General features: G+C 40.5%; 1 protein-coding gene across 5 annotated transcripts in view; it reads right to left on the bottom strand.

Annotated features, from left to right (window-relative positions):
* Window positions 1–11,096, bottom strand: part of vwa5b2 (von Willebrand factor A domain containing 5B2) — a 17,340-nt gene that overhangs the window by 2,090 nt on the left and 4,154 nt on the right. For 2 of the 5 annotated variants that reach the window (XM_020595733.1, XM_020595732.1), the window contains 17 exons: window positions 8,636–8,851; window positions 7,784–8,009; window positions 7,516–7,673; window positions 7,043–7,174; window positions 6,836–6,960; window positions 6,522–6,698; window positions 6,322–6,432; window positions 5,493–5,695; window positions 4,307–4,421; window positions 3,170–3,355; window positions 2,865–3,081; window positions 2,448–2,776; window positions 2,101–2,338; window positions 1,663–2,013; window positions 1,420–1,557; window positions 646–774; window positions 518–568 (listed from right to left, as the gene is read on the bottom strand). In XM_020595733.1, the coding sequence (XP_020451389.1) occupies window positions 518–568; window positions 646–774; window positions 1,420–1,557; window positions 1,663–2,013; window positions 2,101–2,338; window positions 2,448–2,776; window positions 2,865–3,081; window positions 3,170–3,355; window positions 4,307–4,421; window positions 5,493–5,695; window positions 6,322–6,432; window positions 6,522–6,698; window positions 6,836–6,960; window positions 7,043–7,174; window positions 7,516–7,673; window positions 7,784–8,009; window positions 8,636–8,851 (3,102 nt within the window). Of the gene's footprint in view, window positions 1–517; window positions 569–645; window positions 775–1,419; window positions 1,558–1,662; window positions 2,014–2,100; window positions 2,339–2,447; window positions 2,777–2,864; window positions 3,082–3,169; window positions 3,356–4,306; window positions 4,422–5,492; window positions 5,696–6,321; window positions 6,433–6,521; window positions 6,699–6,835; window positions 6,961–7,042; window positions 7,175–7,515; window positions 7,674–7,783; window positions 8,010–8,585; window positions 8,852–11,096 lie in introns of those variants that run through there. The other 3 variants (XM_020595734.1, XM_020595736.1, XM_020595735.1) reach the window with 3 other exon arrangements.

Here is an 11,096-nt window from a genome sequence, read left to right as displayed (position 1 = left end):
CATCTGAAAAGTAACATGATAAAAAAATTGTGCTGTAAAACGTTAAATATTAACCTCTAAAATGTTGTAAAGTTGAAGTATAAAGGAGCAAAAGAAAAAAAAGAAAATACTCAGATACCTCAAAACTGTACTTAAGTACAGTACTTGAGTAAATGTACTTAGTTACTTTCCACCTCTGAGTAAAGTTAGAAAATATTTCTGGGAAAGAAATCTTGGTATTGCGGTTTTGTTAAATGTAATTGTTCACTTCTGTTAGCAATAAAAACAAAAATGTCCACTCCAATTCATTTGCATTGTACTGGGGAGGAGGAAGAAATATTAGTCTAATATTTCAACACCTGAGTAAATCCCATTAGAGATAATTTGGGTGAATTGATCTTTGGTGTATAATCAAGTCAAGGAGAGCAGTTCTGCTTTTTCCTCTTCCATACAGACTCGCCTCGAATCTTGTGCCGGCTTAGTGTCAGACTGGACTGACACTAGTGTTTTCATTGTGAGAGTCAACAGCAGCACTTACGAGACTCCCAGGATGCAAGGCTACAGGGTGAGGCAGGATTGTCATTTCTGTCTGAGACACACAAAGATTGTTGATGACCTAGAGTCTTGAGAAAAGAAATGGGTGGCTGTCTCATTCAGTCTGCCTACCTGTAGAGTTCCAGATATTCTCCATGTCTTCACCATCTCTATTGTTTTGCTGCCTGCCCAAACCAATGGAATAGGCCCTCTGCCTGCAACTGCTTGACTGGAAACCTAGCCTGTTCCCCAAATGCATCCCTACACATACACACACACACCACAAGATTAGTGATATTCAAATGGCAGCTTGCATGACTACTGTACATAATTCTACTGGTGTCTTATATGATATAAAATGTGTATACTGTACTATATTTTCATGTTTTTAACAAACTGTATAAACACTGAATGCTATGAAGCAGCTGCTCAACAATATTTATGTCTCCATAAAAATAATAAATATTAAAGGTGCACTCTTGTTACACTGGGGGATTGGCAAGATGTACTGTATATTTAAAAAACAAAAAGTGAAGTAACTAATCTTAAACTAAGCACTGGCTGAGATATCCTGACATTTAATCCAGACTATAGGTCAAAAACACTTAATTCAACTCAGTAGTGTTTATAAATAGACCCTCCCAATCTAGCAGAAGTCAACAACCTTGTCCCAAGATTGTGGCACAGGTCTTCAGATTAAAATTTGAAGCATTAAACCCAGACTGAAATAACCTTAATGACATCATCTGGGTTACTAAGTCAGAAAGTACCATACAGTGCAACAAAAAAACAATGTATTTTCACAGGTTAGATAGTACACATTGGCTGTAACACTGGTTGAGGGCCCTCAAATACTTAAAATAATTGCTCAGATTCTGTCAACGTGTGTGTTAGTTGTTAGCACACCTGTGTTTTTGACATCCATGCTGTCTGGCAAGCCTTTGTTGGCGTTGCTATCAGTAGCAGTGAAGGCTGTGTACATGCAGATGATGTTACAGTGCTTACTGGTCTGGATGGCCTTCATGCGGTATCTCTTAGCTGAACCTAAGAAACATGAAATACAACAACAGTAACAGTAAGAGATAGTCCGCATGTATTATAGTTAGGAGAAAACAGTACATTGGTCAGTAAGAGAAGTCATCAGTATACCCTGACCACATCCACTGTCGCTTTCCATCTCTGCCATTTTCTCAAAGTCCCTTATAACTGAGCGAGCAGTCAGGTGGTGAATGATCTCCCCCCATGGTTCCCCTCTTCTACCTTCTTCTCCTCCTCCTCTTCCACATCCTTCACCTCCTGTTGTTTCATTCCCCTCCAGGGTCCAGAGGTGTCCTAGGTCCAAGGTGCCCTCCCATGACACAGGCTGACCGTTCAGGAGACCATGGATGAGGGAACAGCATTGATCCGGAGGAGGATCCTCTGGGGGAACAGCAGTGAAGAAGTACTCAGGGTCTGTGAAGCTGTCCCAGTCCATGGGAGAGGCAGGGAACAGTAGTCCATCTGAAAGTTAGAGTGAGAAAGAATGGGATAGAAGGTGGATGGATGCTAAATAGGAAAGATAGCCCTGCTTCTGAGACTCTAGCTTACTGGAGTCAGTGAGGCTTTCATGAGACAGTGTCCCATGTGATGGGGGCTTCATCTCCCCGTCACTTTCATCCAGCCTCCCTCCCAGTGTTTGGTCAAAGGAGACCCTCTCCAGAGCTCTCCTGAGGCGATGCATCTCCAGCTCACCCTGGGGGGATGAGAAACTCCGTGCTGCCATGGTTGAATGCGCCAGTGTTTTTTGTCTCCTACGAAACTCCTCACCTCCATCCAGGTGTCCATTCTGGTTGTATGAGAATGAAAATCAAACAGGTTCAAACATTAGGTTAGACTGCAACAGGTACAGTAGCTTGAAGGGCTACAGAAAGTGCTTCAGGGTGAATCAATCGTACCTTTTTTCTCACGCTGTCAGGTGTTTCAGCCGAGAGGTTTTGTCGCCAGGCAGAGTCTGCCCATCGAGACAGAGATGATCTCTGGGGCATCTTCTCAAGGCCTTGGGGTAGAGACCCTGTATCAAGCACTGAACCAGACGAGCGAGGGTCAGGCAGAAACACACAGCCTGCAGAGTCAGAGTGGGATGTGGTGTGTATATGCGAGCGGGACTTTGTCTGTAGACTCCGTTCACTGCTGAGGGAGCAGTGAGTGAGGACATACTGCTCCTGGATGTAAGAGCTCTCCTGGATCCTCCTCCTCACATCACTGGACCAGTCTAACTCCACACCTAGAGTGGACAAGAGCCAAACTATTACCTACTATGGCAAAAAGCATCTAGCAGGCAAATATAAGTCTCACATTGATGGGCAACTGACCAGGGCTGATGCCAGGGTCTGTGTCTCTGGCACAGGAGAACTCAGAGGAGATTTCTCTGGAGATCTCTCTCTGTGCCTCCTCCAAGTCATTGCCATCTGCACTGGTCACCACAGGCATCAGCTCAGAGGCAGGAGCTGGTGAAAGCTTGTCATCAGATTGGCCAAAAACAGAACTCGTGGAGCCAATATGTACACCTTTATAGTCCAGCCCTTGAGACTGTAAAATAAGACTCATTAGAGATACTGTCTGATGCAGACACATACAGTCAACCTCTGTGGTTCTTTTGGAAAATGTAGAAATATACCTCTGTCTTTTTTGCTTTAAAAGTTGTCATATCATACAGAGTGCAATATCCAATGAGGCGATTCCCAGGGTAGAGAGGAGGGATTTCATTGGGTGAAAGAAGAGCCTCCATATTTTCTGGCAGATACCAGTCAATCCGTATGTCGGTGAGCACAGGTTCAAAGGCTTTTTTCAGAGACTTTACTAACTGAGGAGACAAATTTGACACATTTTAAACTAAAGGCGTTACAGTTTCTCTAAAAAAGACTACTGGCCAGTGGCCAGGCATTGAGATTCTATACTTCAGTAAATGTTTTATTAATAATAGAAAAAAAAAACTTAATTACAAAAGAATTATAAAATTCTTGTATTTAAAATTGTAGTACAGTACTGAAAAGAAGTGCAAAGTAAGTAAAAGCACCTGTTCTGCAGATAAATGGGCCATGCCACTAATATTTTATATTACATAATTAGCTAATACTCATTCAACATTGTGTACTAAAAGTAGAATTTTACTGCTGTACTACTTAGACAGTGGTTTCCAGGCTATAAGTTGTCCCTAGAAAAATATAAGGAGTTGTGAGATGATTCATGGTGTAGGAAAAACGATCTTACAGTTATTTAAATGAAGCCATCTGAACTGAGTACAGTTTAGAGAGGAAAACTGTTTTGGTGGAAAAGCTAACAACTCAAAGACATCTGAATGTGGAAGGGGGTCCCAAATACTCACTTATTTGTAAGTGGTCCATGCAAAAAAAAAAAAAAGTCAGGGGAACCACTGGTTTAATCTTTACCACTGCAAGCAATGCATTATACTTTGTAAGGTATGAACTTGCAGATGTAACATCTTGATTTATAAAGTATAGCAGTCAGATAAATTTGGTGGAGAAAAAGTATAAAATGTCTCTCAAAAATATTGTAGAAGTGACAGAAAAAGAAACTACTCAGAAGTACAAATCACTGAAGTACAGTACTTGATTAACTGTACTTAGTTACTTTGCCACTGCTAATGGCACGTGATTTGTTGAAAGGTTCATGCAGCCACAGTTTCATGTTTGTATCTCCCAAAGAGACTTAACTATATTAGCTAACTTAACATTATAACTATTCTGAACTGCACATTTTCTCCAGTAGGTGGCAGTGCTGCAGTGCTGCTGACCTTCGGCTGGAGTCTCTCCTCATCATCCAAGAACTCCGTCGTCCCTCCTGTCAGTTTGGCAACGCCCTGCAGGAGTCTCCTGCAGGCTCGAGGACCCAGGCCCAGACCAAAGCATCTGCCAGGGTGATATATACTATACATTACAATTTTATCACATCCCTGAGAAGTGTAAATCATAACACCACAGTTATGTGAGAATTATTTTTCCTTTCTACCATTACTGAGTGCCTCCTGATGCTATATTGTGCCTGCACTGTACATGCAGTGCATGTCTTTCACTTGGATTTACTGTCAGAACAAATCAAGCCTCCTGTAACAATTGGGACTTACAAAAGTACAGTATCTATTTCTGAAACCAGGAAAAAGAAAATTTAAAGTCATTAAACAGACAGAACTGTTATTTGAACACTTGCAATGATTACAAGCTATTTGGCTAATTGAGAGTTTGAAAAGAGCAGGGGACAGAATAAGTGAAAGGGTGGAGATGTTGAATGCAGGTCTGCCTGGATGGCTAGATGCTGTTAGCACTGCCAAAGTCAGAGGACAGAAAAACCATAATGATATAAAACCAAATGAACAAACACCTTTTCTGGATGTAGACTGCAATGTTATTATCAATCGCTGAAATTGGGTGTATTACAGAAGAAAAAAGAAATGGATGTTTGGTGTAGTTTGCTGAGGTACAGCCAAAATACAGTGGAGAAAGTCAGTCCAACAGGAGAATACAGATGAGGGATAAATGGAGTTATTGTGCACTGCTGAAAGGTCTGGAGAAAACCAGAGGGGTGTGCCTCTTACTGCAGGAGGAGGGGGAGGAGAGCACTTAACGGGATTACTGGGTGGGGCTGAAAAATACCTCAGCCCTCTCTTTTCTTTCACAGTGCATTGCTCTCAGTTCTTTAAGATGGCTTCTGTTTCCTCTTTTTCCTCCCCAACACTATGCTTGTCATATTTATCACCTTGTTCTGCCCACGCTTACTGTACTCCATCCCTCTCGGCTTCCTTGTCTCCCTGAGCGATTTAATGTCCTCTCAAATGCCAGCAGCTGAACAAATCTTTAACCAGTTATTTAAATTCATTTTCATTTTGTATTTGCCTCCTATATCTATCTGGTAACTCTGTACTATTCTTCCCACATTAATTCCATGGGTTAAATATCTAATCATTTAATTTTGGGGCTCCATACCTGCCAGCACATGCGTTTCTACGGACCAACTCCAGCACTTTGGCTACATTACTGATGGATCCATCTGTAATGATGAAGACCTGGCGAGGATATGAGCATTGCATGGGCTGTTGGTACACCCAGGACAGCACCTCAAGCAGGTTGGTGCCTCGCATATCAGCTCTCATCCTCTGGATATACTCATATGCCTGCATTAGAGTGACCTGTAAAGAAAAAGAAAATTGGAGAGGCAGACAGAGCTACAGAGAAGCAAGTACCAGACAACAACACCTATTAAGTTTCATGACGACCCCTGTGTAAACATCACCTATGTTGTCAAGATAAAGTCACTGTTCAATATCAGATTCCCCAATTAACTTGTGAGGCTAGCAAAGAATTGAATCAGTGCTTCCTTAATAAAGAGAGAGCAAACATGCACACATTAGCACTTGCCTTAAAACTGCCTTAAATCACACTGTGGAGTAACATACCTGGCAGTAGAGGAGACATGTCCTGCACTAGTGAAAAGCATGAAAGGTCACCATATGGTGAAGTGTATGTGCAAAGTCTCTTTGCCCTTGCAGCCCCTGTTCTGGATAAAACCTGATACTCTGCTACTAAGGCAACCCAAAGACCTGACCTATTGCCTGATTAGAGAGTAGAGAAAACAGACGAGATAGTCCTACATGGGTGAAAAGCATGCTTTTGAGAAACACAATCTAAATGCTCCATGTAATTTAAAGTATCACGTGATTTGACTATAACACACGATTACTTTCCCTGAAAGCCCGTTAAACAAGACAGATTCATTTTATTTCCATTCTGAGCTTGGTTGTCATGTGAAACTAACATCAGTGCAGAGCTTGCTAGAGGTGAACAGAGGCTTGTTGGTGGTGCCGAAACCCACAACATTGAGCATGGTGCCAGGGGGTAGACTCTTCAGCGCCACTGCCATGGCTTCCTGTGTAGATAGGATGAAGCCAGATCAATGTAGGTTCCTAAAGCATAGAACTAAACCACGCTTTTTTTTTCTTTTTTACTGCAGTTCACCTTTACACGGTGGATGTTGGTGCCACTCATGCTGCCGCTGCGATCTACAAGGAAAAGTAGTTCTCTTGTGGCTTTGTGCAGCTCCAGAGGTTCAGACAGCAAGTCAGGACAGAAGTTCAGCATCAAGACAGGGCTGCTTAGAATGTCCTTGTGGTACCGCTTCCGCACAAACTCCAGCTGCAGGTGAGGTGAAACATCAGCATGTCAGCTTTTATTGCCTTTTTATGCAGTTAACAGAACCAGCAAAGATGTACAGTATATAAAGTGTAGTGCTCTAATTGGTGCTTATCCAATTAGAGTTAGAATCCACCTACCTTTCTCCCTGGTTCTGAATCTTTACGGGTGCATCGAATAAAGTCACGACGAGAACAGATCTGCTGTTCATATTGGCTGAATGAGAGTTTGCCTTTCTCTAAGATGACCAACGGGCTGTGAGGTTCTGTGAAAGTGTTTGAGAACACAAGATATATTCAATAATAAACAAAAGAAAAAATGCAAATAGGAAATTTTCCATTGCTCACCACTGAGGTGCAGAATGATCTCTATGTGTCTATCATATGGATGCTCCTGTGCCAAGGTGATGTAGGTGGCAGAGGCACTTTGGGCACTGGGGTCGGCATCTGCCCTCAGAGCATGGGTGGGGCTCTCTAGCCCTACACATCAGTTTAGGAAGAAATAAAGGGAAGCAAAGATTTTGATAGGTTTTAATGACTTTGTTAATAAGTACTGATGACGTCTTAAAGATTTATACAAGTTAGCCATATTATGTAGTAACTTGAATGTGTTTTTTCCATTTCTTTAGCACACACACTAGTGGAGGAGAATAATTCCTCCTCCTGTCCTTTTTAGATTTTGTATTCGGGCTGCATTTGGACACAGGCCCTTCCTGTAAAAACAATTTTGCTATGCAATGAGATTGCCCACTCTTCCTATATTTCACAATGGCTGAGTCAAGAAGCACTAAATCAAAGTTATTTGAGAAGACAGGCTGTACCAGCCAACAGGCAGGCCCCTCTGACCACTAGCTGGAAGCTGAGTTCATAGGGTGCCAGGTTGGTAGCTGGACTGGTGAAGATGGCATAGGCACACTGCTGCTCAGAGTCTAGCACCCGGTGCTGTTTTCCTGAGGGGACACCGAAACAGCTGGTTGCTCTGAAGAGGACAGCAATGTAGATTATTTAGACTATTTGAAATGCGAAACACCAGGTAAAATAGTGTTGCCACAGTAAATTGCAATATAAATACAAGTCTGCTTTGCTTACCCAGTTTCTTCTGATTTCACCCCATTTTCACTCTTGCTGGGAGTCATCTGGCGAGTGATGATCGGAGTAAGCAGTGTGGGGTAGACAATACGGACTGCTCCATTTTCTAGTGTGGGGAGTTCTAGTGTGGTGCTTATGATAATGGACACTATGTCCATGGGGCCAATGACCCCTGTTCCCACAATGAAGGTGGTTCTTTCAAGGTCTTCATCCAGGATGAGATGCCCTAAAAATATAAAGTATATTCTTACATAATAAAACTATTTAACCAGGTGACAATGTAAATAAGCATGTCCTGAAATAAAAATAAAAACTGAAAAATCTCAGAGGTTGACTCTATTAGGAAAATTTATTCCACATACATGACACCACTGTTTCCAATAAAATGCTGTGCACTTCAAGATGACATATTTTACTAAGAGAGCACTACCTCACCATTAGGCATATAGCCAGATGTAGCTACCCCCTTGTCTGTCCTCTCTATCTTCAGAGAGGCTAATACAGGACAGAGAAGAGACATACTGTACTGTAGCTATTTGTATTCATGCAGACCAGACCAGTTCAGAAGCTGAAAAGATTGTTTTCATCTAAAAGCAAAATACAGGAAATCTCACAGCTTTACTCTTCTAAGGTGAAAGGTCATTTTTTCCTTTGTATTTTAAAAAAAGTGTTTCTTCTTGTTCATATATTCCTCACAGCTTGAGTGTCTGCAGAACAGAGAAACAATGACTTCTAGCATATATATATATATAATTTTAATTGTTGTAGTTTATTTCATCACATCACATAAATATATAGGCACCTCATTATAGTTTTTTCCCTTCACTACATTCCTGTATCCTCCCTCCTCACCGCTGGTGCATTGCATGTCGTGGCTGGAGCTCCCACAGCAGCTCCACTCTCGGCCATTCCCACAGTGACCTTCAAAACCAGATCCAGAGCAGCAGTCCAAACAGCAGTCCTTCAGCTTTCCTCGGCTCTGGATCTGGACCCCCACTAGCCGGCCTGCAATCGTAGCCTCAAAGCCAACCACAACCTCCATTTCCCCAAGTGGGTACACAAACACACCTAAATGACCAAAATTTTTAGATACACAAAACAGACCTTTGTTTAGAGAGCAATGAAACCACATAGCATGTAGTTTATTTTTCAAAAGTATAATACATGATTGCTTTGCCACCTTCCCAGACCTGTGGCTTAGATGAATGTTTTCATTGTGAGTTGCACTGGACAAAAGTATCTGCCAAATGACTTTAGTATAACAGCATAGGAGATTAAACATGTTTCAAATGCTGCTCTATTTCATTTGGTAGTTATGTTTTCAACTTATTTTCAAAGCAATAAAGACATTTCTTTGCTATTTATACTATGAGTTCAATTAATGATTTTTTAAAAAACTCTCTTGTACAGATAATGAGTAGGTACTATGCATGTACTGTACCTACTCCTTTTCTAATTCCTTCAAAGCAAAGAAAAACAAATTTAATCTAAGTCCTCAACATAAAGTACAGTCCTATTCAGGATAACTGACAGCTACACCAACTCCCCAGATGTGTGCGTTTACTTGTTAACAAGGTGGACAACATCAGGGCACAACGTTTACCTGAAACCATGTAATCTTCTTCTGCCCCATAAAGCTCTGTTGCACTAACCAACTTTCAACCAAGGGCCCTATTTAGTTTTAACATTTTCCCAGAATGAAACTGTAAATGGATTGTCCCACATTTCTCAGTATTTCATTATTAATCCTCATATTTAAACATGCCCAAATTCTGCCTGTACTGTAAAAAGCAAGCTTAAATAACTAAAAGATCTCATCACTTAATGTTTGGGATAATAACTGTATGTATGAGAGTTCTCCGTCTGGTTTTAGAGCTCACCATAGTTAAAAAGACTGCCCTCAGTGTAGTGCTTACTGTAAAAGTGACTAACCGATTTTGGTCCTTAAATACAACTTTTCATAACTTTGAAGCACAAATTGACTTTTATTTCTAAAGTTTAAATTTCCTATGGTGTTCCTCAAGGGTCTATTCTTATCCCCTACCATATTCAATTTAGAGCATTTTTAACTGTTAACCACATCATTTGTTCTCAGTCCTCTATTTTTATTGCTATGACAACATTCAGTTGTACATCCCAATAAAGCCACTAATGGTTAGTCCACATTAATAACGTCACTCATGATGTCTTACTGTATATTAAATCCAGACATATATGTTCCATCTATTTCCGCCAAAAGTCACTAATCATTTTGCTGACAAACATATCGAGGTGTTTTGATACTAAGCATTATCTTTGTAGTCTTACACATTCTTTTAATATAATTGCTATTTCTGAAACAATAATGTAATAATGTAAGGGGAATGGATTTTGACCTTGATGGCTATGACTTGGTATGCACAAATAGAGAGAATAAGATGGGAGGTGGTGTGGCCTTGTACATAGATAAAAACTTTTGTTATGAGAAAGTCGAGAACATGTCAAGGGCGGTAGATAACTTGCTGGAGTGTGTGACTGTAGAAATATTCGTGGAAAAAAAGAAAAATGTTGTAATAAGCTGTATCTACAGAGCACCTGGAGCCAGCATAGAAAAAATTTATGACTGGATGGAGGAGAACTATTCGACAATAAGTCATAAATTAATGTTCATATGTGGTGACTTCAATATAGATTTGTTAAATCCTAACAAGCACACAGGAACGGAGGAGTTTATTAACACATTACAAAGATGCAGTTTATACCCAAAAATTACAAAACCAAGTAGATTAACAACCCAGCATGCGACACTAATAGATAATATATTTACCAATGATATTGAAAGCAAAATGACAAGTGGATTACTTATAAATGATATTAGTGATCATTTACCTGTAGTTTTGGTTTATGACTGCCATTTTAGAAAAGAGAGGCCAAAAACAAATCTGTTCTATAGGAGGGTGAGGAATGAACAAGCTGTACGGAGGCTTAAGGAGGACTTAGGGGGGCAGGACTGGAAAGCAGTTTACAGAGAGGAAGACTAACAAAGCATATGAACAATTTTTAAATATATTTAAGGAAGTATATGACAGGAACTGTCCTCGTAAGCAGTATAAAAACAAAAGGAATTACAGTGGGAAACCGTGGATAAAGGATTACAGAATGCATGTAAAAAGAAGAATGCGTTATACAAGGATTTCATAAAGGACAGATCAAAGAAGATGAAAGTAAAATATAAGGCGTACAAGAACAAATTAATTGAGATTCTGAGGAGATGTAAGAAACAATATTATTCTAAAGTATTAGAGGATAATAAAAATAACATGAGAGGTACTTG

Source organism: Monopterus albus, unplaced genomic scaffold (genome assembly GCF_001952655.1).
Source record: "Monopterus albus unplaced genomic scaffold, M_albus_1.0 scaffold28.1, whole genome shotgun sequence".
Taxonomy (NCBI): Eukaryota; Metazoa; Chordata; class Actinopteri; order Synbranchiformes; family Synbranchidae; genus Monopterus; species Monopterus albus.
The sequence above is the reverse complement of the archived record's forward strand: the minus strand, read 5'-3'. Positions and strand labels throughout refer to the sequence as shown.